Source organism: Myotis nattereri (genome assembly GCF_964212035.1).
Source record: "Myotis nattereri genome assembly, chromosome: 1".
NCBI classification, from domain to species: Eukaryota; Metazoa; Chordata; class Mammalia; order Chiroptera; family Vespertilionidae; genus Myotis; species Myotis nattereri.
The window spans coordinates 94710440-94733691 of record NC_138075.1 but is presented as its reverse complement, the minus strand read 5'-3'; the positions used below and the strand labels follow the sequence as shown (position 1 = coordinate 94733691).

General features: G+C 40.7%; 2 protein-coding genes across 5 annotated transcripts in view; one reads left to right on the top strand and one right to left on the bottom strand.

The window, feature by feature from the left end:
- The window catches only part of CDC123 (cell division cycle 123), a 75170-nt gene that overhangs the window by 4649 nt on the left and 47269 nt on the right, over positions 1-23252 (top strand). For 2 of the 4 annotated variants that reach the window (XM_081087415.1, XM_081087417.1), the window contains exons 2-4: positions 3347-3418; positions 12427-12484; positions 13126-13158. In XM_081087415.1, the coding sequence (XP_080943541.1) occupies positions 3347-3418; positions 12427-12484; positions 13126-13158 (163 nt within the window). The remainder of the gene's footprint in view (positions 1-3346; positions 3419-12426; positions 12485-13125; positions 13159-23252) is intronic. The other 2 variants (XM_081087416.1, XM_081087418.1) reach the window with 1 other exon arrangement.
- LOC308525267 (protein max-like) lies at positions 5833-8116 on the bottom strand. The gene has a single exon (XM_081100059.1). It carries the CDS (start codon positions 7691-7693, stop codon positions 7238-7240), a length of 456 nt encoding a protein of 151 aa, XP_080956185.1. The 5' UTR covers positions 7694-8116; the 3' UTR covers positions 5833-7237.

Here is a 23252-nt window from a genome sequence, read left to right as displayed (position 1 = left end):
GAAAGTCCTGCTAGGCCCTGATCTCAAGCCAGGCCTAGCGACCTTACCCGAGGAGTCCCAGATTATGACAAGCTGCAGGCTGGGCTGAGGGACCCCCCTGAGTGCACGAATTTTCATGTACTGGGCCTCTAGTCCTAATATATAAAGAACCATGGTCCATCATGACCTAAATGACCAGATGGACGACTGAACACCAGGCTAGGGAGCTGAGGGAGCAGGAGCTGTGGGCCCCCGGCTGCCCGTGGTGCCGTGGCAGAGGAGGGAGCTGTGGGCCCAAATGACCAAAGGACTGGTCTGGCTCTCAAGGTGTGATGGGGCAGGGCCACAGAGCCTGAGGAGCCTCACAGGGCAGGGGCTGTGAGCACGGAGCTTCACAGGGTGGCTGAGGCCGAGGAGCCCTGCGGGGCAGGGGCTGTTAGCCTGGAGCTTCCTGGGGTGGCTTAGGCGGAGGAGCGTCGCGGGGCGGGGGCAATGAGGTGGAAGTGCGGGTCGGGGGCTGTGAGTGTGAAGCTTCGTGGGGCATGGGCGGCTGAGGCTGAGGAGCTTTGCGGGGCGGGGGCTGTTAGCATGGAGCTTTGCCGGGCGGCTGAGGTGGAGGAGCTTCGTGGGGGTGGGCGGCTGAGGCCAAGGAGCCTCGCAGGGTGGGGTCTGTGCACGTGGAGGTTCACAGGGCAGGGGCCACAGAGTTGGAGGAGCGATGCTGGGTGTTGGACAGGGCCCTGATTACAGCTAGGCCTAGGGACCCTAACCGTGCACGATTTAATCGTGCGCTGGGCCTCTAGTATATATAAAACAGGTTAGCCTTGTGGTTCCAATTTAAATTGTGTAATTGGTTTACAATGGTGATTATGTTAAACTATATAAGGAAAATAGGTAAGTTTTTAGATAATATCGGAATGTTTTCAATAACCTTAGATTCACTGTACTTACAGGTTAATTTGCTGGCTTCATAAGAGTTAAATACCTGGGAAGGCTTATTTAGATAGTTGACATATAGGGGTGGGTAAAAGTAGGTTTACAGCTGTGAGTATATAAAACACAGTTTATTCTTGTACTAGAGGCCCAGTGCACGAATTCATGCACCAGTGGGGTCCCATCGGCCTGGCCTTCAGGATCAGGTCAAAACCTGCTCTCCGACATCCCCAAGGGGTCCTGGATTGCCAGAGAGTGCAGGCCAGACCGAGGGACCCCACTGGTGAACGATTGAGGCCAGGGAGGGATGCGGGAGGTTGGCCACCTGGGGAGGGGCCATGGGAGGGCTCCAGGGCATGTCCGGCCCATCTTGTTCAGTCCCAATCAGCCGGACCCCAGCAGCAAGCTAACCTACCGGTCTGAGCGTGTCTGCTCCCTGGTGGCCAGTGCACATAATAGCGACTGGTCGACCAGTTGACTGTCTACCCCCTGGTGGTCAGTGCACATGATAGCAAGTGGTTGAGCAGCCTTAGCATATCATTAACATATTATGCTTTGATTGGTTGAACAGCTGACTGGTCAACTGGACACTTAGCATATTAGACTTTTATTATATAGGATTATATAGGATTGCTTATTTATTTATTTGTTTGCTTACTTTTTAATCCTCACCCAAGGAGTGAGGACATTTTTTTCCATTGATTTTTAGAGGGAATGGAAGGGAGGAGGAAGGGGAAGAGACACAGCGATTGGTTGCATTCCACTCTTGACCCAACCAGGGCCTGGGATTGAACCTGCAACCAAGGTACATGCCCTTGATTGGGAGTCCAACTCGTGACCCTTTGGTCCAAGTGCCCATGCTCTAACCACTGAACACCCCGGCCAGGGCTGTATTACTTATCTATTTATCAATTATTATATTACTTATTCGTATTACAAATGTAAACCTACTTTGCCCCCCCCCCCCCCCCCCCGTATATAAAAAGAAAATGGAATACAGATAGTCCTCGGGTTACGTCGGACTCGATGTACATCGTTTCATGGACGTCACTATCTCCCATTTATTTATTTATTAAAAAACAAAAGTTCTGTCATTTCGATGGACGTACATATGTGCTTTATGTTTTTTATTATTTATTTACCACAAGTAAAAGTCAGGAATTGTTATCTTTCTTTTTTTTTTTTTTTTTTTTACTGTTTCACTTCATTACCGCTGTGTATGTGCTCCATGTGAGTGACGTAGGTGCTTATGTAGGTGGGTTCCGACCTACGGCGAAAATCGCGTTATGTGGCGCCAAAGGAACGGATCTCCGACGTAACCCGAGTACCCACTGCATATATTTTTGTAATAGAGTTACATTTTCTAAAGCAACCTTTAAGTTTCAGAGGCTCACTTGAAATTGGTTAAAATTTAGCAGGTTTATAAATACATTAATAAGATTTGTTAATTGAACCTTTTTAATAAAAGCCTGAAGAGCTAGGCTTTTGAATGTGAAATTGTAACTTTGACAAATCAGATACTAGTTTTTAAAACTGAAGTAGTCCATGAAATAATTTTTTCTTTGCACAAAAACCATTGTAATGTGCCAAAAGTTATTCTGTAAATAAATGAAGCGTATTATAAGTTGATGATATTCTATTGACTTTCTGAAAGTAAGCAGGACATAATCTTGTTTACTTAAAATATATATATATATGCCTTATGATCAAAGTAACAACATTAGCTGTAGGTGTCCAGCAGGATTTTTTTGGTGGTTTATTGTTACAGAAGAAAAAACAAATGATCCCATGAGTTTTTAAGTGACTTCAGGTATGGCTTTGCCATCCTTACTTATGATGACCTGAAACAAATGAAACTAAGGGCCAGTAAAGAGCTTTATTGCTCCGGTGATCCCTTAAGTCGGATGCCACAGAAGCACCCACACATCACACGTATTCTTAGGCTTATGTGCTCACTGCCAGCCAAAGAACGGTTTCCAGAAGCCTAAGTCCACTTCTGGCCTCTCTCCTAGAAGGTGGCCAGATGCTGTTCCTTTTCTGATTTGTTTGCTGTACTTCCCGTGTTGCTGCAATTATCTCTTGTCTCTAATTCCCTAAAGGCGTATAATCATTGTACTCACGCAGAATTCTTTTGAGTTTGTTGCTTTCATACTGTGATTTCAGCTTGCTTCTTTGGATTTGGCTGACTTTTGTCTTTATCACAAAGATAATTGTAGTAACTTTATGAACCTAATTTACCTTACCAAAATATTTATTCACATTCTAATTTCTAGTCTGCCGCCACCAAATGTACATCATTAACATTTTCCACTTCAGAGTTGTATAATGGGAACAAGTAATTTTAAAAATTGAGTATGGAAATTTTTTCTTTCTGCTTATGGTTGGCCTTTTTAAATAATGCCTTTTTTGGTATATGCATTTTTATTTTTTTTAGTGTCATTCTTCCACTTCCTCAGAATGTGAAGGATTATTTACTTGATGATGGAACTCTGGTGGTTTCAGGAAGGTAAAGTATATCAGAAAACCATTTTTAATACTTTCATCATAAAGGAATGTTGTACTGATTAAATCTCAGCCATTGCCATATAAAATGCACCATTCTCTCCCCTTTTTTCCTAGTTAAAATTATGTGTTGATTTTGATCCTTTGTTTTTTTGTCAATGCTCAATTAATAAGATTCTCAAAATTGGGTACTTCTCTAATAATTACTGTTTATGAAAATGGGCAATTCCTTCTCTGCCTTTAGGAAATGGGGATGGGGAGGACTGGTGGTGGGGGAGAGAGGGCATGTTATTACCCTTTGGGATTCTTCACTTATTTTAAGAAATTCATTGTTCATTGCAAAGAGAAAGTTTTACTAGGGTGTATCATTTTTAAGTACTTAGCCTTTTGTTTCCCATAGTTAACCCACCGTGACTCCACCTCAATGCTTCTCTGTTCATGTAGTTCCTCTAATTGTAAAAGGAAGAAGTTACCATGCTTTAGTCTTTTTAGTGTAAACTTGAAGAGGTTTAAGTATTATATAATTTAATGATGTTCCATGTGTTCATTCAGGTCTCTGCTCAAAAATCTCGTTATCTTAGTGCTCATCCCTCAGTATCCTTTCTAAAGTAGCCTAATACCAACCCTTGCTGGACCTTTCTTTTCTTTCTTTTTTTTTTTTTTTAGAATTGTAGGTTGGAAATAATTTTCCCTTAGAATTATTAAAAGTTTTGTCTTATTGTGCTCAAATACACATAACATAAAATTTACTATAATTATTTCAAAGTGTACAGTTCATTGGTATTAAGTACATTTTATTGCTGTGCAACCATCACCACCACCCATCTCCAGAACATTTTTCATCATGTAAAACTGATAGCTCTCTGTGCCTTAGATTTCTCTTCTGTGAATGGGCGACTGATGTCAGAGAAGTAACCTCATAGGGTTGTGGCAGAGATAAAAACGGATACTATGTAAAATGTTTAGCCCAATGCCTAGTATATTGTATGTTCTTAAGAAATACTGACTGCTCTTGTCAGCATTAATTTTAGTCTGATCATTAAACAAACACGTCAGTAAATATATGTGAAAATTGTGATAAGTGCTGTGAAGGAAATGGGGAGGCCACTGAAATATTAAGTTACTGGGGGGTGGAAGTGGGGCTGAGGGTTGCAGGGAGGGTCAGGGAATTCCCTGAAGAAGTAATTTATGAGCCTCTGAGAAAGGAAGTTTGGGTAGAAGGTAGTCAGTTGAGTGGTGGAGGGAAGAATCTTCCAGGTTGAGGGAATAGCATTAAGGAGGGCTCTGAGGCGCAAAAGATATTCACCTGCAGGAAACAATAAGAGAGGGTCACGTGGTGGGAGTCTCAGGTGCTGAAATGGGAGTGGTGGTTAGGGTTCAGGTTGAGGTATGTGTGTGGGAGTTAAGTTAAAGATCCTAGAATTTATTGAGAACTCAGGTATTGAGTTCTTTGAGCAAGAAAGTGACTTTGGCAGATTTCATTTTGTGAACAATGACTGGTTACTGTGTGGAACTTGAAGACCAGTTAGGAACCTGATACTGCATTAGACCACGTGAGAGCTGATAGTGGCTTGATCTAAGAAAGTTACATTGAAGCAGAGAGAAGTGAATGGATTTGACTTTCACTTCTTGCAACCTTCAGAACTCAGTGATGGAGAAGGAAGTGGCAAGAATTTTTGTTTGAACAACTAACTTGATGAATGAGATGTCATTTGCTCAGACTGAGAAAAGCAGTGTTTTTTGAGCCTTTGATTTGAAAAATGTAGTAATTTTATTTATTTTTTATTTTTTAAAAATATTTTTATTGACTTTACAGAGAGGAAGGGAGAAGGATAGAGAGTTAGAAACATCACTGAGAGAGAAACATCTATCATCTGCCTCCTACACACCCCTTACTGGGGATTGAGCCTGCAACCAAGGTACATGCACTTGACTAGAATCGAACCCAGGACTCTTCAATCCATTGGCCGATGCTCTATCCACTGAGCCAAACCAGTTAGGGCAAAAATGTAGTAATTTTAGATTGTATTACTTTTATAGTTAAAAACTTGAAAATTAGCCCTGGCCAGTGTTGTTCAGTGGTTAGGGTGTCAGCCCATGCATCAAAGGGTTGAGGGTTCGATTTCCGGTCAAGGGCATGTACTGGGTTGCAGGTTCTGATCCCTGGCCCTGGTTGGGGTGCGTGCAGGAGGCAACTAATCGATGTTCACATCAGTGTTTCTCTCTCTCTCTCTCTCTCTTTCTCTCTCTCTCTCTTCCTCTCCCCCCCCCATTCTTTTTTCCCTCTCTCCCTCCCTCTCCCTCTCACTCTCCCTAAAGATCAATGTAAAAAATATTCTTGGATGAGGATTAATAACAAATTTGAAAGTTATAGGTATAATTTATATGAGGTACATTTACAGTAAAATACACAGATCTTGAATGTATAATTTGATGAGTTTTGATAAATATATACAACTGTTTCACCACCACTCCGTTGAAAATATTGACCATTTCCATTCCCCAGAAAGTCCCTTTTATCTCTTTTTGGCCTCCCCTTCCTACCTCCATTTTCCCACCCAGGCAAACACTGGTCTGATTTTTATCTCCATAGCTTAGTTTTGTCAGTTCTAGAACTTCATATAAATGGAATCATAGTATTTTTGTGTGTCTCTGGCTTCTTTCTTTATATTTTTTGTTAATCCTTACCTGAGGATATTTTTCCATTGATTTTTAGGGAGAGTGGAAGAGAGAGGGAAAGACAGAGAGAAACATCGATTGGTTGTCTCTTGCATGGGAGGAGCCTGCAACTGAAGTCCATAAACTTGACTAGAATTGAACCTGGGACCTATTGGTCCGCAGGCAGACGCTTTGTCCATTCAGCCAAATCAGCTAGGGCTGGCTTCTTTAATTCAATATAATGCTTTTGTGATTCATCTAAGTTGCGTTTTATCACTGAGTAGCTTTTTTCAAACATGTCTTTTTTTTTTTTTTTATCATTACTTTATGAATCTGTCGCTTTGCAATACCGACATCATCAGAAATAGGGACAATTCACTCAGATTCAAATTTCAGTAGCAGGAAATAAATATCAAAACATCATCACTGGCCCTCAATACAAAACCTCTACCCCACCTGCTCCTCCCTCCTTGCCCTCCCACCCCCAGCACCCTCTGGCAGCCACTTCACTGCTGACGCCCCCCACACCACAGGTGTCCCGAGACCCTCTTGAAGGCTGGCTGAGAGAAGCAGGAGGGAAACAGGCCCAAGACTGTGCTGCAACTCTGTCCCCACTTCCTTTCACACCACAAACTTCTTCAAGGATCTGGTCTTTCAACAGGAGCGATAAATAGCTTTTTAATTCTCATCACTTCTTAAACCAGTCATCTTCTTAAAGTAGAGCAGTCCACAGATTCACAAAGTCTATCAAACAGAGGCAGGGGTGGCCCGGGGAGGCCTGGGAGGGGTAGGAGTCCTCCGGGCCTGTGCCCGGCAGGGCTGGAGGAGCTGGTGGGTGGTCAGGACACCATGTGCTCAGAGGTCCGGCCAGCCGTCTGTCCTCCACAGAAAAAGCTGCCAAGTTGCGGTGTTTTGGTTTAAAAATTCCTGGTGGGGACAGGGAATCCCTGAAGGGAAACATTAAAAAAAAATAGTGGAAGTGGGGAAGGAGAACGAGAGCTGTTGTCCAAGAGCTTCTACGTAAAAATAAAATTAAAAGAAAAAAAAAAGAGACAAAGGAAAAAAATAGAGTCTCTTAAATGGTTCTGAGGGCTCTAAGGATGAACTGAAAGGAGGATGAGACGACGGAGGAGGCAATTTTTATTGCTGGCCTGCCCGGCAGAGCTTAGCTGGCCTCCATCCAGAGTTTCTTCCTGCTTTGGGGCTCTTCAGGCTCCGACTCTGAGCTGGAGTCCGAGCCCCCATCGAAGGCAGAGATGGCACTGCCCTTGGTGTTGGTGTAGAGGCTGTTGTCTGAGGAAGGGTAGTTGGTCTGCAGTTGGGGACTCGACCTCGCTTTCTCCAGTGCACGGACTTGCTGCTCCAGAAGGGCATTCTGCCGCTTGAGGTCATCAGTATCTTGCTGGTGTGTGTGGTTTTTCCTTCGCATATACTGGATATACTCTGTGGCTTTGTCTAGGATTTGGGCCCAGGATGCCTTCTCTCCTTGGAGTGATGGGACCGAGTCCCGCAAACTATGAAAGCTGTCTTTGATGTGGTCCCTACGCTTTCGTTCCAGTGCATTATGATGAGCCCATTTGTCAGTGTCGCTCTCCACCTCGATGTCATCCTTATTGCTCATTTCCTATGGCCCAGGGAGCGGCCACTGCAGCAGCGCCAGGGAAGGGGTAAGGGTGGAGGGGAGGGGGAAGTCACAGACAACAAGCAAGTCCCCCCACACACTCACTCACTCACTCACTCACTCTCTCATTCTCTCTCTCACTCACACACTCACACACACACACACACACACACACACACACACAACACGGGCGAGAACCACCTTCTCACTCCAAACATGTCTTTTTAAAACTCTGTTTGTGGCCCTAACCAGTTTGGCTCAGTGGATAGAGCGTCGGCCTGCGAACTCAAGGGTCCCAGGTTCGATTCTGGTCAAGGGCATGTACCTTGGTTGTGGGCACATCTGCGATGGGAAGTGTGCAGGAGGCTGCTGGTCCATGCTTCTCTCATCGATGTTTCTAACTCTCTATCCCTCTTCCTTCCTCTCTGTAAGAAATCAATAAAATATATTAAAACAAAACAAAACCAAAAAAACCAAAACTCTGTGTTTTGCATGTGAGCTTAGGTGTGTATCCCTCTCAGTATGTTCCTTGCTATACTAATCTTTTTATCTTCCTGAGTTCAGATAGTAATAGTTTTTTGAATGAGTGTGTGTGTTTAAAGTATTATTTATAGAAGACCACAGCTGCATCTTTTACTATATGAACATTTTAGCTCCATTATATGAAATATATCCCTGAATCAAGGGATACAGTGTATAGCAAGTATGTCAAACTCAAAGACTAACACAGGCCAAATAAACAAGGTTTAAGTTTATGTGGGCCGCAAAAAAACACAAACTTCAATTTTCATAGAAACGTAGGTTTATTTAGAAAAGTATAGTATAAAAAAAAGAATAAGAGCAATGATAAAATTAATGTTTTCTTCCTGACACTTGGCATCTCTTCTCCGCTGGTATCTTTCCTACTTCAGGGAAAATCTTGTTCACAGTGATTACTTTCAAAACTGACCCAAGGTGAATGTCAGTAATTTTGGATCTGACAGGAGACTTATTTCCTTTCATAATTGTAAATAACTGCTCACACCGTTATATTGGCATGGCTGCAGAAATATTCGTTGTGGGCCATGAGTTTGACATGCTTGGTGTATAGTTAGAAATAAATACACTGGTGTTAATGAACTAGAATTATTGAATAGTCTTTTTATTGTGAGTAGGCCAGTAAGTTATTTCTAGATATTGAGATATATTCATTAGGCATCTTTTTCTTTTTCTTTTAAGCATAGACTGGGAATGTGTATGACTTAACTTTTTTTATGTAAGATTAATTCTGAAACATGGAAAGGAGGAGCAATATGAATGCTTAAAATTATATCATTTGTAAAATATGCCCCTTTCTTTTTTTAATTATAGAAGTAATACTTGCCATTGTAGTAAACTTGACAACTGCATAGAAGAATGAAGGAGCAGAGAAAAATCACCCATAATTCCACTTTCTGAAAACAAATACTGTTCAAATTTTGGCACATTTTTTTTTCTAGTCTTTTTAAATACACTTTATAGCCTAAGTGGTGGGCGTGCTACATACTGTATAGTTTCATATTACTTTTTTCATTGACCACCATAGCATAAATTTTCTCTGTGCTTTAAAAATGGCATTATTTCTAACAACTGCAAGATTTTCATGTATAGGCATTTGCTGTAATTGACCTAATTTCATAGTTGTTCGATATTTAGGTCATTTACAACTTTTCCTTACTGAAAAGTAATTCTTCAACAAACATTTTTGGCCCTAGCAGTTTTGGCTCAGTAGATAGAGTGTTGGCCTGCTGAGTTCGATTGTGGTCAAGGGCACATGCCTAAGTTGCAGGCTTGATTCCCAGTAGGGGGCATGCAGGAGGCAGCTGATCAATGATTTTCTCTGATCATTGATGTTTCTATCTCTCTCCCTCCCCCTCTGAAATCAATAAAAATATATTAAAACAAAAAACAAAAAAACACAAACATTTTTATATAGAACATTGTTTGCATTTACGATTATTTCTATACATTAAGAATCCTAGACTCTAATTATAGATCTAAGGTTATAAAAATGTTTAAGACTCTTGACCAGTATAGCCCAATAGCTTTCACTGTTGTACCAGTTTATGCTCTTAACTCTAGTGTAGTAGAGTACCTTGTTCCAGAAAGTAAAATTCCTAATTGAATGCTTTCCTCTAAGTTTCCAAGTTATTTGTTACATAGAAAATAAAAGGCAGAAAAAGTCTCTGAATATAATTTCTTCAGTTTCAGCTCCCATGAAATAAGTGGGTTTTTTTGCTGTGCAAACTCTTACCTATTCTCTTTCACCTGACACACAGTGCCCTCTATGTTTGCTCCATGTGTCAATTGGGATGATTTTGGTTGCAAGTAATAGAATATTTGCTATGATTCGAATGCGTGTATAGCCCCCAAATTCATATATTTAAATCTTAACCCCAAAAGATATTAGGTATTAGGAGGTATGGTGTTTGGGAGGTGATTATACCAGTATCATGAGGGTGGACTCCTCATGACTAGGATTAGCATTCTTATAAAAGATCACACGGAGCTCTTAGCTCCTTCTCCTGTGTCGGACACCAAGAAGGTGGCCATCTGCAAGCCAGAAGGGGGCTCTTACCAGAACCCGACCCTGCTGGCACCCTCATCTTAGATTTCCACCCTCTATAATTGAGAAATAAATTTCTGTTGGCAAACTATCCCATCTATGTTATTTTGTCATAGTAGCCTGAACAGACCAAGACATCCATCTTTAAAAATGGCTTAAACAGTGAGGCTAGTATGTTATTTCATATAACTACTAGAGGCCCTCAGCCCAGCCTGTGCCCTCTTGCAGTCCAGGAACCCTCAGGGGATACCCTTAGCGCTGAGCCCGGCTTCTGGCTGAGTGGTGCTCCCCCTGTGGGAGTGCACTGACCACCAGGGGGCAGCTCCTGCATTGAGCATCTGCCCCCTGGTGGTCAGTGCGCATCATAGCGAACAGTCGTTTTGCCGTCGGGCCAAAACCGACTCTCCGACATCCTGCAAGGGGTCTCGGATTGCGAAAGGGCACAGGCCAGGCTGAGGGACCCACTAGTGCATGATCGGGGCCAGGGAGGGACGTGGGAGGTTGGCCAGCCATGGAGGGAGCATGGGAGGGCTACAGGGCATGTCCGGCCCATCTCACTCAGTCCCTGTCGGCCGGACCCCAGCAGCAAGCTAACCTACCAGCCAGAGTCACCCTGGTGGTCAGTGCACGTCATAGCGACTGGTCGACTCTCTGCCCCCTGATGGTAGGTGCACATCATAGCGACTGGTTGACCGGTCAGCTGTCTGCCCCCTGGTAGTCAGTGCATGTCATAGCGAGTGGTTGAGTAGCCTTAGCATATCATTAGCATATTATGCTTTGATTGGTTGAACTAACGACCGGATGAGCGGACACTTAGCATATTAGGCTTTTATTATATAGGATAAGCCGGAAGGCATGGCAGTTATGGAAAAGTATAGTACTTCAGTGATGTTAGGACTAGAAATTGGCTTCTCTGAATTTCTTGGTTTTCCTTTCTGAAGTCCAAGTTGCTGTAGTAGCTTCAGTCATCATGTTCTCACACTACCATATCCAAAGGTAAGAATAAATGAGGTCCTGTCTCATGTCCCTTTTTAAAAGCAGGGTGAACTTTCTCAGGGATCTCTAGCAACTGTTGGTCAGGGTTTGGTCCCTCTTTGGCAAGGAGTTGGAATAACCATGATTGGTGGGACTGGTCTGTAGTCACTGTGTGATTGGGGGGAAGTCCATGAGGCACAGAGGCACTTAATATCTGAACAAGTTGGAATTTTTCTTAGCAGAGAAGTGAGGAAATGGTTGTTGGCTGCTTTAGCTCCTGATTCTTCATGGTTCCTGTCTCATCACCTCCGAATACAGGACATTCCTTTCACCCCTGGCTGAACGCTCTTCAGCGTGTCTTGTTTACATTTATAACTCAGCACAGTCTGTGTTCAGCAAATATTTGTTGAGTGAGTGAATGAATGAACGAATGTGGTTACTTAACTCTTTTCCATGGTGGCCTGTACTAAGTCATTGTTTCCTCAGCACCCAGCACAGTACCTGGCATAGTAGGTGCTCAGTTAATATGGGTGGGGTGTGGGCTTTCATGCTACCTGCTTTTCTGCTCTGCTTCCTCCGTCCCTGGGTTAAGCTGGAGAAGGGGATTGGGGAAGCAAGGACAGATGCCTCCTTTCCATACCTGCTTCTTCAAAGAGAGTGTGTCTGAGTATTTCTTTCTCACTTTCTTCCCCATACCTCTCTGTGTTGCCAGTCCAGACTCAGGAAATTCTGGACACCAGTCCACACGCTGTTTTCACTGAATAAACTAAGGAGTCTTGCCCTCAGGGGTGTTCCCTCAGCTGTTCAGAACAGCTCTTCACATGTTTCCTCTGGGTCTTCCTTCATCCCGTTTGACCTTCCTGGTCTCTGGCAGCACTTTCTCACAACTGGCCTCAAGAGTTGTGGATGATTCTTGGTGTTACCAGAGGAGGACTTTGAGCTTTCTTTCCCTTATTTCTAAGTGATTTGTGAAAGTGGGCAGAAAGTTTTTATTCTGCCATCTTTGTTGTACTCTCATTAATTTTATATTAGTTTTTATTAGTTTCTGTCTCAAAAAGTGGACTTTTCCTAATATTATGCTTCAATTGAAAGGCTTTTTACATACTCACCTGAAATTCTGACTACATGGTACACAGCCTTTTTCTTTCTTAATTTTTGCTTCATGTCCTTCTAGGGAAGATCCTCCAACATGTTCTCAGCCAGACAGTGATGATGAGGCAGAAGAAATACAGGTTGGTTCTACTCTATTCTGTAGATTGTTCTAATTTCAATGATCTCTGAGATAGTTCTGACCTTGAGTTCTTAGCATATATTCATTGAAGTGAGAAATTACATGAAAATCTCACTTTGATGTATACCTTTATTTACATACTAGAGGCCCAGTGCACGAATTCGTGCATGGGTGGGGTCTGGTCAACCCGACCCTGATCGGGGCCCAGTCAGGGCCGGGCAGGAGGGGCCGTGGGCTATTTGCTGGCAGGCCTTGCCCCCGATTGGGGTTGGGGGGGGCAATTTGGGGGTGGGGCCGGCCGGGGGGAGGGGCTGTGGTGGGGGTTGACCAGCTGCCCCACCCTTGATGGGGTGGGAGAGGCCGATTGGGAGCAGGGCCGGCCTGCGGGAGGGGCCACAGGAGGTTGGCTGGCCAGCCCCACCCCAGATCGGGCTGGTTTGCTGGCTGCAGTGGGTGTCATAGCAACCAGTTGTTCCAGTCATTACAGTGTTCCCGTCGCTGGCTTTTTATATATATAGATACTTTGTGTTCAGGAAAACATGTCATCTGTTTAAGTATAAATTTTACATGGAGTACTGCTTTTTTGGAAGCCCAGTACATTATCTACATTTGATGTTTTTTTCTATTCTCTTCTTCATGCAGTGGTCAGATGATGAGAACACAGCCACACTAACGGTAAGAGCAGAGCGCCAGCCTGGGGACAGCCTCACACTATCACACAGCTGCTGCAGGCTTCAGTGCGTGCCTCTGAATTCCCATCTACTCGCCCTTTCAAATGTCATGTTTTTCTGTTGGCTATTATGTATTACTATCATTTTTTAAATTTATTATTAAAGTTTTTTAAAATATATTTTTATTGATTTCAGAGAGGAAAGGAGAGGGAGAGAGAGAGAAACATCAATGTGAGAGAGAATCATTGATTGGCTGCCTCCAGCATGCACCCCACTGGGGACTGAGACCGCAACCCAGCCATGTACCTCTACCAGGAACTGAACTGTGACCTCCTGATTCATAGGTAGACGCTCACCCACTGACCCATGCCAGTCCGGCTATTAAAATTCTTTAAAATTGATTTTAGAGCAAAAGGGAGGGAGAAGGAGAGAAAGAGAGGGAAACATTGATGTGAGAGAGAAACATTGATTGGTTGCTTCCCGTAGGGCCCGACTAGGGATTGAGCCCGCAAACCAGGTATGTGCTCTGACTGGGAACCGAACTTGCAGCCCTTCAATGCATGGGACTACGCTGCAACCAACTGAGCCACACTGGCCAGGGCTATTATGTATTATTTTGAAAAATAACTTGAATCACTCCTTATAGGCAAACATGGCCTGCTCTTTCCCCCTTTGAATACAAAGGAAATATTTTACGTTCATAATTGATGCTTTGACTTGTTTCTCTTAAGTTCTAAAAGAAGGAATCAAGTCTAGATCTATGGGAGCTAAATTAAAGTGAAAATCTATATTCGCTTACTCACATATATTTAAATATCATAAAACATTACAATTTCTTTTAAGTGAGAGTAGAGGACTTTATGGCATTAATTAGTAGCTTGTGTAAAAATGTAAAAGTTGATTAAGCTTATAATTTTTCAGAGTAAGAGTATTATTGTCAAATGTAACATAAAATATTTTTAAATTGATTTTATAGACAGAGGAAGAGGGTGTGGAGAGAGAGAAGAAGAGAGGAGAGGAGAGAGAGAGGGGAAAGGAGAGAGAGAGAGAGGCATCAATTTGTTGTTTCATTTATCCATGTATTCTTGTATGTGCCCTGACCATGGATGGAGCCCACAACCTTCATGTACTAGTATTGGGACAATGCTCTAACCAACTTTGCTACCTGGTCAGAGCCATATATATATATATATATATATATATATATATATATATATATATTTAAAAATTTTTATTGGTAAAAGTATTACATATGTCCTCTTTTTCCCTCCATTGACCACTTCTAACCCACCTGCACTCTCCAGCTCAGGCTTTCACCACCCTATTATCTGTATCCATGGGTTATGCATATATGCATATAAGATTCTTTGGTTGATCTTTTCCTACCCACCCACTGTCCCCCCGCCTTCCCTCTGAGATTCCGCAGTATATTCTAAGCTTCTATGACTCTGGATCTCTTTTGATCATCAGTTTATTTTGTTCATTGTATTGTACATATGAGTGAGATCATGGGATACTTGTCTTTCTCTGACTGGTTTATTTCACTTAGCATAATACTCTCTAGGTCCCTCCATGCTATCTCAAAGGGTAGGAGAACCTTCTTTTTTACTGCTGCATCGTATTCCATGGTGTAAATGTACCACAGCTTTTTTATCCACACATCTACTGATGGGCACTTGGGCTGTTTCAAGATATTAGCTATTGTAAATTGTGCTGTTATAAACAGGGGTACATACATTCTTTCTGATTGGTGTTTCAGGTCTCTTAGGATATATTCTTAGAAGTGGGATTACTGGGTCAAATAGCAGGTCCATATTTAATTTCTTGAGGAAACGCATACTATTTTCCATAATGGCTGCACCAGTCTGCATTCCCATCAGCAGTGTACTAGGATTCCCTTTTCTCTACATCCTCACTAGCACTTGTCATTTGTTGATTTGTTAATGGTAACTATTCTTTTTTTCTTTTTCTTTTTCTTTTTTTAATGGTAGCTATTCTGACAGGTGTGAGGTGATACCTCATTGTTTTAATTTGCATCTCTCTGATGATCAGTGACTTTGTGCATTTTCTGTATGTCCCCTTTGGAGAAGTGTCTATTTAGGTTCTTTGCCCATTTTTTAATTGGATTGTTTGTCTTCCTTTTGTTAAGTTGTATGAGTTCCTTATATATTTTGGGTATTACCCCTTTATCAGATGTATCATTGCCAAATATGTTCTCCCATACAGTGGGCTCCCTTTTCATTTGTTGATGGTTTCTTTTGCTGTGCAGAAGCTTTTTATTTTGATGTAGTCCCATTTGTTTATTTTCTCCTTAGTCCTCTGCCCTAGGAGATGTATTCATAAACATATTGCCATTAGAGATGTCTGAGATTTTTCTGCTTATGGTTTCTTCTAGAATTTGTATGGTTTCACAACTTATATTTAAGTCTTTTATCCATTTTCAGTTTATTCTTGTGTATGATGTAATTTGGTGGTCTAGTTTCATGGGTTTTTTTTGCAATTTTCCCAGCATCATTTATTGAAGAGAATGTCTTGACTCCATTGTATGCTCTTGCCTCCTTTGTCAAATATTAATTGAGCGTAATGGCTTGGTTCAATTTCTGGGATCTCTGTTCTCTTCCATTGATCTATATACCTGTTCTTGTGCCAGTAAAAGGTTGTTTTGAATTCAGTGGCTTTGTAGTATAACTTCAAATCTGGTATTGTGATCCCTCCAACTTTGTCAGCAGGGCTTTTGTTTGCTAGGAGTGAGTTGATTACTGCTTCTATTTCCTCAATTGTTATTGGCTTATTCAGATTTTCTGTTTCTTCCTAATTCAGTTTTGAGAGATGGTACTTTTTCTAGGAATTTGTCCATTTCATCCACATTGTCCAGCTTTTTGGCATATCGTTGTTCATAGTATTTTCTTACAATCCTTTGTATTCCTGTGGTGTTCAGTTGTTGAGTCTCTGCTTTCATTTCTGATTTTATTTATTTGGATCCTCTCTCCTTGTTTCTTGATTAATATGACTAATGATTCATCAATCTTGTTTATATTTTCAAAGAACCACTCTTGGTTTCATTGATTTTTTTTGTATTGTTTTTTAGTCTCTAAGTCATTTATTTATGGTCTAATCTTTATTATTTTCTTCCTTCTACTTGCTCTTGTGTTTTCTTATTCTTCTTTAATTATTTAAGTTGCAGAGTTAAATAATTTATTATTAATTTTTCTTGTTTTTTGAGGTAGGCCTGTAGTGCTGTGAGCTTCTCTCTCAGTAATGGTTTTGTTGTTATGTATTCATTTTCATTTGTTTTCAGGAAGTTTTTGATTTCTGTCTTTATCTCATTGGTAACCCATTCATTGTTTAACAACATGCTATTTAGCCTCCATGTATTTAAATGTTTTTGAGTGTTTTTACTGTAGTTGATTTCTAATTTCATTCCATTGTGATCTGAGATGTTTTATATGATTTTCAATCTTCTTGAACTTGTAGATACTTGTGGTTTGTCTTTGGGAATGACCCATGTGCACTTGAGAAGAATGTGTATTCTGCAGCTTTGGAGTGAAATGTTCTAAAATGTCAATTAAATCCAGCTGGATTCAGTGTGTCTTATAGAGTCAGTATTTCCTTGTTAATTTTTTTCCTGGAAGATCTATCCAGTGAAGTCAGTGGGGTGTTAAAGTCCTCTACTATGACTGTATCATTGTCAATCTCTCCCTTAAAGTCCTCTAGAAGTTTTAAAAATATATCTAGGTGCTCCCATATCGGGTGTATGTATGTTTACCAGTTATATCCTCTTGTTGGATCAGTCCCTTTAGTATTATGTAGTGTCCTTTGTTGCCTCTTCTTATGGCCTTCATTTTGAAGTCTATTTTGTCAGATATGAGTATTGCTACCCCAGCTTTTTTTTCATTTCCATGTGCATGGAAACATTTTTTCTGTCTCTTCACTCATCGTGTGTGTCATTTGTTCTGAGGTGGGTCTCTGGTAGACAGCATGTATTTTGTTGATGTTTTATTATCTATTCAGCTACCCTGTGTCTTTTGATTGGAGCATTTAATCCATTTACATTTAAGGTTTTTATTGATAGGTACTTATGTATTGCCATTTTAATCCTGTATGCTTATATACCCTCTCTCTATTTTTTTCCTCATTGCAGCAGATCCCTTAGCATTTCTTTTAGTGCTGGTTGGTTGGTGATAAACTCCTTTAGCCTTTTTTTTGGTCTGGGAAGCTCTTTCTTTTACCATCTATTTTGAATGATAGCCTTCCTGCATATAATAATCTTGGTTTCATATCCTTGCTTTCCAATATCTTGAATACTTTATTCCATTCCCTTCTGGCCCAGAGAGTTTCTGATGAGAAATCAGTTGACAGCCTTATGGGAGCTCCTTTGTAGGTAACCCATTGCTTTTCTCTTGTTGCCTTTAAGATTCTCTCTTTGTCTTTAAGTTTTGAAATTTTAATTATGATGTATCTGGGTGTGGGCCTGTTTGGGTTCTTCTTTCTTAGGACTTTCTGTGCCTCCTGAACCTGTGTGACGTTTTCTGTCAGCAGGTTAGGGAAGTTTTCTGCCATTATTTCTTCAACCTTGTTCTCTATCCCTTGCTCACTTCTCCTTATGGGACACCTATTATGCGAATATTGTTACTTTTCATATTGTTCCACACCTCCCTTAAGCTGTCCTATTTTTTAATTTTTTTTGTTGTTCTCTGATTGTATGACTTTTTCTACCCTATCAAATACTTCACTGATTGATTCTTGGCCTCCCCTAATCTGCTGTATATTCCTTCTACTGTATTCTTTATTAATGCTATGTCATTCTTCATAGATACTATATCTTTTCTCATGCTGTTTAGTATCTTTGCCATCATTATTCTGAACTCTATGTTGGATAAGTTTCTTATTTCCATTTCATTAGCTCCTCTTCTGGAGAATTCTCTTGTTCTATCATTTGGGGGTTACATTTTTCTATAATATATTTTTTAATAAAAGTATATTTAGCTCTGCCTGCATGGCTCAGTGGTTGAGGGTCCACCTATGAACCAGGAGGTTATGGTTCAATTCCTGGTCATGGCACATGCCTGGGTTGCAGGCTTGATCCCCAATGTGGGGTTCACGGAAGATGACCTATCAATGGTTCCTTGTTATCATTGACTTTTCTATCTCTCCCTCTCCTTGTTTGAAATCAATTTTTAAAAACTATATTTACAGGAATGAGTGAAGTAAAAAATATATCTCTGAGAATATGAATGAAACTTCTCATGTCTTGAGATAATAGAGAATGATTTTATGAAATACCCTAAAAATAAAGGTAAAGGCACAATAAAGAAAACTAGTTTTAGGGGGGAGAGTGTGTTATATAACTCTAAATAAGATACTTTTGTTTAATGAAAGAAATATTTCTAGCATCCAAGAAAAAAAAGTAGAGGTGCCTAAAGTGCTATATTTCCTTAGTTATAAAGACCATGCCAACATATTCATAAAGGGAAAGATTTATTTTTTAATTTACTGATTTTATGGAGAGAGAAGGGTAAAGGGAAAAATATCAATTTATTGTTCTCCTTTAAGTATTCATTGGTTGATTCTTGTATGTGCCCTGACTGGGCATTGAACTTGCAACTTTGGTGAATTGGGATGATTCTCTAATCAACTCAGCTACTCGGCCAGGGCCAGAAAGAGAAAGAGTGTAGGTTTTATTTAACTCTCGATATCATACAGGTCAATTTTTATGAAAATTCTATTCAGTATAGCATACTTGTTAGTTATGTATCATATCCATGGCACTTGATTTGATTCCTGTTACCATCCTATATAATAAAAGCCTAATATGCAATTTGACCGAATGGCAGAACAACCGGTCACTGAAGCGCACTGAGCACCAGAGGGCAGATGCTCAACACAAGAGCTGCCCCCTGGTGGTCGGTGCACTCCCACAGAGGGAGTGCCGCTCAGCCAGAAGCCAGGCTCACGGCTGGCAAGTGCAGTGGCGGTGGAGGGAGCCTCTCCCGCATCCAAGGCAGTATTAAGGAGCAGCAAGCCAAGCGGTAAGGAGCAGCGAGCAGGTGGGCAGTAAGGAGTGAGGGTTCCCAGACTGCAAGCGTGATGTCCACCTAAGCCAGCAGGCAGACATCCCCCAAGGGATCCCAGACTGCAAGAGAGCGTAGGCCAGGCTGAGGGACCCCCCCCGCCCCCCGAGTGTACAGATTTTCATCATCGGGCCTCTAGTGGAGGTTATGAACCAGCAGGGAAAGATGCCCCAGTTTGGGCGAAGATGACAAAATACTCTCAGAACAAAGAGAACAATTAGAATTGAGGGGCTCTAGAGGTACTTAAAGGGAGAAGTAACATTTGATCTGGCCCCTACAAGTGGTAAGGATTATCAGTATCAACTCATGTTTTTACATATATATAGATAGCTGTAGAAATTAATAATATACATGTGTGCATATGTCTTTTTACCAAACTCTTTGGTAAGTTCTAGAAGTAATAATATATGATATCATGGTAGCAATGAGCATATCTAGTGCCCTGATCTTGGTTTCTATATGCCATTTTCCATGGAAAGGAATCAAAGCTCCCTGTAGAAACTCAAGACTGAGGGTAAGAAAGTAAAGATGAGCATGTAGCAATTTGTAGTCAGAAAGTAAAGATGTATGATGCTCTGAAGGAGACATGGAATACTAACAGCCTGCAAAAGGGACTACTTTTGTTCTTGTTGAAGTGTGCAGCATTGTAAAAGAGGCTATAGAATGTGCCATTGGTGGCAATCCCTATCAGTACAGCAAAGTGAATCAGTGGATCACAAATGTAGTAGAACAAATTTTTTTAAATGTATTTTTATTGATTCCAGAGAAAAAGGGAGAGAGAGAGATAGAAGAAACATCAATAATGAGAGAGAGTCATTGATTGGCTGCCTCCTGCACGCCTCCCACTGGGGATCAAGCCTGTAACGCGAGCATGTGCCCTTGACTGGAATCAAACCTGGGAACCTTCAGTTCTGACGCTCTAGTCTAGCCACAGAGTCAAACCGGTTAGGCCAAAAGTAGAACACATTTTAAACCAACTCATCAAGCTGGGAAAACCATTTAAATACATTGAGACCCGTGTAATTAAGCAAAAGAATGGAGCAGGATTACAGCAAGTTCTTGCTTCTGGGAGAGTTATACTGATGGGAGCTGCACCATGTGATGGGAGAGCAAGACTGTCATCAGCACCTTTGGATTGTCCATCTGACCTCATCATCCACCCAAACTCTTTCTCCTTTTGTTTCAACATTTCTTCTATCTTCTAACCACCAGCCATGAATTCAGTGAACACCTTCCTCATTTTCTTTGTTTTTTGTGCCACTCTCAAAATGTAGAGAAAAAAACCCAAATGACGACACTGTTCTATGATCAGCACGCCCTCAGTCAGGGGAATCGTTCACCTTAGGCAGTCAGAAGCCAGAGTTGTCTTAACTCTGAATATCTCTGTCTAAAGATGCTAAAAACTCAAATCTGCTAGTGTGAAAGTCTTTCTACTCTCTGAAGTGATTCAAACACACTATTTTTCCATACTTCGTGTGGATATATTATTTGTTTGAATATATTATTCCAATTTTTAAAAAAGGAAGTGCTCAAAGAATGATGGGGACATGACAAAAAGCAAGCAGAAGTAAGCTTCAGTGGACTCCCACTGGCCAAATATTTGAGCATAATAATAAACATTGAAAGTAATGGAATGTATTTATTGATTAAAATTAGATTCCACGATCCCACACTGACAAAAATGATTAAACTAAATAAATGAAGTAGAGAGGAAAGCCCTTTATCGTAAAAAAGGCACTACTGTAGAAGAAATCTAATACATGTAAAAGAAATGATATAATTAGAAACCAGCATTTAGCAGCCGTCATAGTAATAATTGATGGGATAGATGTTAAAACTACTGGGTGAATATTTCATGAGAAAGGATAGTTGCATATTCTTAAATTATTGCACCAAAATTACTTACTAGTTTCAAAAGGAAAAACTAACTTTACAGTGGAAAGACCTGACAGCCGAGTACTACAGGTGAACCGTGTCAGGATGGACAGACTTACATTGCTTGCTTTCTGATACAATGCACATCACCTGTCAAAACCTGAATCCAATCATGAGGAGATATCACAAATCCATCATTTTGGAAATTCCACACAATAACTGCCCTATAACCTTAAAAAATGTCAAGGTCATGAAAAATAAAGAACAGAGAGAGAAACTATTATAGATTAAAGGAGATGAAAGAGATATGACTAAAGGCAATGCACAATTCTAGACTGGATCCTGGGTCAGAAAAAAATGTTTTCTTTTGCTGTAAAAGATATTTTTAGGACAATGGGTACATTTTGAATGAGATCTGTCAGTGAGAAAAAGGTACTTATCAGTGTTAGCTCCCTGATTTTGACAATTTTGCTAGGTTATGTAAAATAATGTTATTTTTAGGAAATATGTACCGAAGTATTTTGGCATAAATGGGCATTATGACTTCAACTTACTTTAAAAGAGTATAGGGAAAATGTGTCTTATGTGTAGATATAAATAAATACACAACAGCTACATGGTTATATATTGAGAAGGAGTTGAGGGGAGAATGATAAAGCAAATGTGATAAAATGCCTGGGTGAAGAGGAAATTTTGTTTCTCTTAATGCTTCTAAAAGTCTGAAATTATTTTAAAATAAAAAATTAATTGAAAAAGTGATTGGGTTTCACTAGATGTTGGGCAGGGAAGACATTCATGAAAGAAGAACACTCTTAGGGGAATGTGAGCCAAGATCCAAAGTGGAAAAATACAAGGTCTTGGTGAATGGTAATTGTCCATTAGCGTAGATACAAAAACATTGAGCCCAGCTGGCGTGACTCAGTGATTGAGCATCTACCTCTGAACTAGGAGGCCTCGGTTCAATTCTGGTCACGGCATATGCCCAGGTTGCAGGCTCGATCCCCACTGGGGGGCATGCAGGAGGCAGCCAGTCAGTGACTCTCATCATTGATGTTTCTATCTCTCCCTTCCTCTCTGAAATCAATAAATACTTAAAACACACACACACACACACACAGAAAAAAACAGAATTAAAAATAGGGTTGGGGGAGAAGATAGGTAAATATCAAAAGCACAATAGTGTGTTTCAAAGCTAAAAGTATATCGTATGACAGCAGTTATGTTAAAATTTTGAAATGTTATATTTTATGGGCAGACACACGTTTTGTAAGTATAAAATAATGACTACAGAAGAATATGCCCAATTACTAATAATGGTTGCCTTTGGGGAGAGGGAAAGATTATGGAGAACAAGGAAGTAAAAAGCTTCATTTGTATTGTACTGCTTTTTCCCCTTAAAAAATTTAAAGGTCTGAATCAAATTATTGGATATTTGCCAAATTGTTGAGTGTGTTAATATTTTTTTGTATATTGAAAACATTCTATGGTTTAAAAAAATATTTTTAAAGAAATACCCTTTCTGAATGGGTGTGGTGCAGGGGTGTGCTGGTGGATAAAGTTGGAAAGATAGGTGAGTCCAGATCACAGAAAACCCAGGGATATGATTAAAGTATGGATTTTTATTCCACTTATAATGGAACCTTTTCCATGACAACTGAGGTGTTATGCAAACTTAAAATCAACTGGAGCTATGAGCTTAAAAGATTCCTGTTAGTTAAATTAGTTGTAAGATAATTTTCAGAAAAAGGTAGAAGCATGACTTCCCTATAAATATAAAATTCTTCAATACACTTTGCAGTTGAACTCATGAGGGAGTTAGACAGTTATTATAACTGATTCAAAGAGAACCCAAAAGCCCTGGCCTGGTGGCTCAGTTGGTTAGAACATCATTCTGATATGCCAAGGTTTTGGGTTTGATCCTCATCAGGGCACATAAAAGAATCCACCAATGAATGCATGAATAAGTGGAACAAAGCGATGTTTCTTTTTGTCTGTCTCTGTCTCCCTTCCTCTCTCTCCCTAAAATCAGTAAATAAAAATTAAGCCCTGGCCAGGTAACTCAGTTGGTTAGAGCATTGTCCCAATACCCCCAAGGTTGCAGGTTCGATCCCCACTCAGAGCAGATACAAAAGTCAACCAATGAATGCATAAA